This window comes from Fopius arisanus, unplaced genomic scaffold (assembly GCF_000806365.1).
Source record: "Fopius arisanus strain USDA-PBARC FA_bdor unplaced genomic scaffold, ASM80636v1 scaffold00005, whole genome shotgun sequence".
NCBI lineage: Eukaryota > Metazoa > Arthropoda > Insecta > Hymenoptera > Braconidae > Fopius > Fopius arisanus.
The window spans coordinates 2,220,404-2,225,858 of record NW_011887744.1 but is presented as its reverse complement, the minus strand read 5'-3'; the positions used below and the strand labels follow the sequence as shown (position 1 = coordinate 2,225,858).

Here is a 5,455-nt window from a genome sequence, read left to right as displayed (position 1 = left end):
AATGATTTCTAAAATAAAATGGTTCGATAAAAGTTTCGATAGAAATAGATAGGATATAATTGCTTAAGTATTGAGATCCTGAAAATACAACGGAGATGAAAAAAGCGTGTGATAACATAAGACAACAATATGGGAACAATAATTTCTTGGGTATTGTATATTATAAATTAAATTTTAATAAAAGAATAATTAATATATCAATAATTTCCTGAGTAGTGGATATTATTTAAAACTAAATGGATAACATCGAAATTAAATTACTTCTGAGATCGTGACATGAAAAATTGATTAATTTTTATTAATTCATCAGAACGCTAAATCACCAGGTGTTTACCGATAGACGAACAACACCAGTAAAACCCGTTGATTACAAAGATTTTGTTGATCGAGGCCACGCTAGTATTTTCGAATTTCTAATTAATTATTAAAAAGAAGGTGTGGAAACTGACCGACCAATGGAACCGGTCCGTGATACGTCCCCTGTCCCCTCGTTTTTCCATTTCAAGTGTTCGCGCATCCTGGCAGCACTTTAGTTATTGAAAAACGATCGTAGCCCGAGTTGTGTTCAAAATTCAAAAGCCAAGATAATTCCAATTATCAGGAAAAGTTTTTTCTTCTGTCTCTGGAATCTGTGTTCAAATTTTTGAGGAGAGATATCAGGGGAGAAAATAAATATTGAAGAATACGATTTATATAAAAAAAAATGTCGAACATTGTGACAACTTCTCGTGACCGGTGGGATATTCGTGCCTCAGATATCGCCAGAAGGACCCACAATCCCATTAGATCCATCGTCGAGAACATCGTGGTCGAGCCGAATCCTAATAAGGAGCTCATAGCACTATCCATCGGTGAGTCTCTCCATAAACCCTTCCGCAATTCCAACTTATATAGCCAATAACTCGTAAGACTCCAGGTGATATCGTTATATAGTGGAGAATAGTCTCGGCTCATCCAATATCCTACGATCGATTGGCGAGACCCTGTAAAATCCATCATTTTTAGTTAATTAGTTTTATAAAAATTTGCAGCGTTCAATTTCCTTCGCTAAATTGGGGATGAGCTTGATTCCGTTGTAGTTATATTAATTATTCGCAGGTGATCCCACGATATTCGGCAACTTGAAACCCGCCAAGGAGATTATTGAAGCTGTGCAAGAGAGTGTTGCGTCACAGGCTTATAATGGATATGCACCCAGCACAGGTAAGACCATTGCTCCATCAGGACTAGTTATCACTAATCCTTTTATTGGGGTATCTATCAGGCCAAGATAAAAATTGTAACTTCTCCGAATTAGAGATAACATATACTTTGAAGAGCTCGCGATATTGTCTTTATATTTGAATAATATGGGACTATAATTATAATTATGTGTGAATATAATCATTATGGATCGTTAGTATTGATTAAATGAGTCGACTAATTTATAGTATTAAATAAAAAATACATCGCGTCGAGAATTGTTAGGAATTTTTTTCAATTCAGAATGGGAGAAATTTTGATTTGGGGAAGTCTTCTGAATTGAAGCGGAGGATTTTAATGATGGATTTGTTTTTTAGGGTATATGGAGGCACGGGAGGCAGTTGCGACATATAGTTCGAATGAATTCATCAATGTGGATCCTCAGGTGAAATAGATTTTTGATAAAGGCTTTTTTTTTAAGGGAGAATAATTTTCTTGGATATGATAAGAATGAGTAAAATGAAAAAAGCTGAAGGAGGGAAAAATGACGTACTGTAGCGGAATGTCACAGAGAATCCTTGAGAATTTCATAGTCACTCTTCACCAAACGCATGATAAAACGTATCTCCTTTTCTCCAGGACGTCATATTATGTAGCGGATGTTCCTGCGCCTTGGATTTATGCATCACGGTTCTGGCGCGAGAGGGTCAGAACATCCTGATACCTAGACCGGGTTTTTCAATATACCGAACATTGGCCGAGGGTTTGGGTGTATCAGTGAGATCCTACAACCTACTGGTACGTTAACAAAATGCAATACGGTGCCCTTCACCGAGAATTTCCAATTTACCAGTTCAATTCCACAAACCTCCTACGACGTGAATAACTCGAATTTTCCCAACAAAACGATGGCATCACAAAGCGCCCAATTGCCGTTGGTTTCCAACTCAAAATCCTATCAATTTTCCATTCAGCCGGAGCTCGCCTGGGAAATTGATCTTGATGACATGGCATCGCAAATTGATGAAAAAACTGCTGCTATTGTTATAAATAATCCATCGAATCCTTGTGGCTCGGTTTTCAGTCGCAATCATTTGCTTGACATACTCCAGGTCGCAGCTAGGTTTCATGTTCCCATCATTGCTGATGAAATTTATGAACACATGGTGAGTCACGCCAAGAATTTATTTTTCATATTAATTTTATACTAATTACGCGATTCAATCCAAAATTACGAAATTTTGGCATTATTTAGATTTGAATTATTAGTTCGATCTTTTCAATCGATATTGCCATTAAAAAAAATAAGAATCAGTGGACTTGCAGAGATTATTCCTGAATAATAATAAAATTGCGGATACGGGGATAACATTATCGGCAAAATGTTAATGCAAATATTAATGGATAAAAACGGATTTATTTTACCTCAGGTATTTCCAGGGAGAACTTACTACTCGTTAGCGTCACTATCGAATGAAGTTCCCATTCTCTCCTGCAGTGGTTTAACAAAGAGGCAAGTACTATTTTCGTTTTACCATATCTGTTATTGAAGGGAACTATTTTGATAATAATAACTATAATAATTGGCGACAGGTTTCTCGTACCGGGGTGGAGAATGGGCTGGATAATAATTCATGATCGACAGAATATTCTCGATAAAGAGGTGAGTTATCCGAAGGACTTAATAGAAATCCAAAAAGAATAATATCGGAGATTGCTTAGTTGAGTCGTTCTAATTGAATTCTCTCATTAAATTCACCTCTCGTTTCTGGTACTTCATCAGAGAGACTTAAATTTCTCGGTACCGCTCGGAAGTTTTTGGAGTTTAATGGCTGTGTTCGAGACCAATGCACGAGAGTTTAATCGTGAAAAAATACCCGAGTTACTCCGCAACTCTATTATGCAAAGAAAATTAACGTTGGACGATTGAAATCTCGGGGGCGGTGGTTTATTTTTTTTTTTTTGGGAGGGGAGAATAAAAGCACTTGGCCACATTTTTCACTGAAATTTAAATGGTAATTCAACATTTCAGTTCCTCTCAGACGTTTCAATTGTACATGTTATTATAAATAAACAATGAAGATTCAAATTATAAGACCGTATTTTATCATCTACTTATATTTTAAACACTATATTCGCCTCTCGGAATATTAAAAACGTTTTAAAAATGTTTTCATAATAATTAATACAAATTTACTACAGATTAGCGTTACGTATAAAATTAGCTGCTATTGATTATGTAGAACGATGTCTCAATTTCTAATGATAGCAATTTTTCCATCATTTTCATCATCGATAATTGATAAACTGAATTTAAGATGATGATAGAAATAATCTGTAGCGTGTTTATAAAGTCACAGCAATTAGATTTATATTTTTTATTTAAAACTGTTCAAACTGATACTCTGACTTCATCATTCTTTGTCGTTTATTCCTTTATACGAATTTTTCCCTCAATTCCGAGAGATTTCCACTAGATTGAACTTGCACAAAGTGAAAACTTCCTTGTTTCATGTTCTCAGTGGGAAATTTGATTTTTCCGCGTTCCTCAGTCTAAAAATGGGCGATTTCTTAGAATTTCTTTCATTTTTTTGCGTAGATTCGCCAGGGTCTTCAGCGTCTCAGTCAACGAATCATCGGAAGCAACACAATTGTTCAAGGGGCATTACCAAAAATCCTTCAGAACACCCCTCAGAGATTCTACGATGATACCATCACCATTTTGCAAGTGAGTACTACACAAGACACTCATTACAGGTCATAAATCATCGCGTAATCAGCGACATCGATTGCATTAATCCAATTTTCACCTTTTTCAGTTTTCAGTTTCATGAAAAATTGCAAACTACAATTTTTAATTTCTACATTCATCCCTCTGATAATTCACGGCACTCCCCATCAACTTCAAACAACTTAATTAAATTAACGATGCCAAAATAAAGATAAACGCACTCGCGTAATTTTCCCACCTCAACAAAAAAAAAACAGAAATAATAAATCCAAAACAATTTGAATAATCCCCGCGGCTGTTGCCTATTAAAATCACCATAATTCCTCCGATCCCAATTACAATCACCAAAATGAAGTAATGAATATAAATTATTAATATTACAATGTGATAATAAATTTCATCGGATGATAGTCTGGTATAAAATTACTCGCGGAATACATTCTCATGAAATTTTCATAAAATCCCGTGAAAACTCTCATAACCGCCAGTGGTTAGAATGGATGTTTCATCCGAAACAGCGTTATAAAATAGATGCTTAAAAAATGAGAGAATCGCGGGGCAAAAATGAGGCGTAAAAAATTGCGAGGGAGAGAATAATAAATTGAATGGATAAAAAAAAAAGCAGAAACGGGCAGAAGGAACTACGGGATCTGACGCTCGTCCGGTTTCTGGTGGCCATGTGCCATGTGCCATGTGCCTATGTACACTTCAGTCTTGAGCCATAAATAGCCACCACCATGTATTTCACTCACCCTTTGTCATGAAGTTCGCCAAGCATCTCTCGGAAAGCAGATGATTATCCAACGTCTGTTTAATACACGCGTGAATACGTGTACTCATGCCAATGCACTCACTCTTTCAATAGATCATACGATGCATGCATTCATAATATGTTTTCTTTTGTGTTTTCATCTGAAATGAACATCCTTCATACAGCTCCACAGGAATTTTTTTTCCACTTATTTTTACTCCCGTTTTTACCTGTAAACGCACTGAGAGAGAAATCAATTTCTACGATCAAGTTCATCCTTGGCGCACACCTTCCCCGAAGATTAAGACTAATCCAAAAAATTTGGGCGGTAATTACCGGTAGTTTTTCGAATTGAAATCATGCGCGGTTACCGGATTATTCGTCCTCTTCTTCCCCGCAAATATTCCCCCGGGAAAAATTCAAATAAATTAATAATCATACGATTATTTGTTTTTCCTTGATTACAGAATCATTCGAAACTAATATACGATCTGATAGAAAAGGTCCCAGGACTCAAACCAATTATGCCCGATGGCGCGATGTACATGATGGTAAATATTTTTGTAGTTGATCATTTGGGAATTAAAACAATAATCATTTTTCATTTTTTCTGGAGCCACAGGGAATATATGAATGGGAATAACGGACAGGAGTTGAGTCATTTAAATTCTTTTCACATGACGGTTCCGGGGATTTTATTGAGAGTTTGATTAAAGGATTATCATGTGGAATTTCATTTATTTTCCTATGATATTTACATTTTTTTTCATGGAACCATATATTCACATATG

The 5,455-nt window shown here is 35.8% G+C and overlaps 1 protein-coding gene across 1 annotated transcript in view; it reads left to right on the top strand.

Annotated features, from left to right (window-relative positions):
- Nucleotides 1-504: 504 nt before the first annotated feature.
- Tat (Tyrosine aminotransferase) overlaps nucleotides 505-5,455 on the top strand; it is a gene marked incomplete in the record, with an annotated part of 6,479 nt that continues 1,528 nt past the window's right edge. Inside the window, 9 exon segments of the mRNA XM_011316013.1 lie at nucleotides 505-851; nucleotides 1,099-1,203; nucleotides 1,560-1,627; nucleotides 1,822-1,980; nucleotides 2,157-2,348; nucleotides 2,613-2,695; nucleotides 2,776-2,845; nucleotides 3,782-3,910; nucleotides 5,132-5,215. Of these exon segments, the coding sequence (XP_011314315.1) occupies nucleotides 704-851; nucleotides 1,099-1,203; nucleotides 1,560-1,627; nucleotides 1,822-1,980; nucleotides 2,157-2,348; nucleotides 2,613-2,695; nucleotides 2,776-2,845; nucleotides 3,782-3,910; nucleotides 5,132-5,215 (1,038 nt within the window).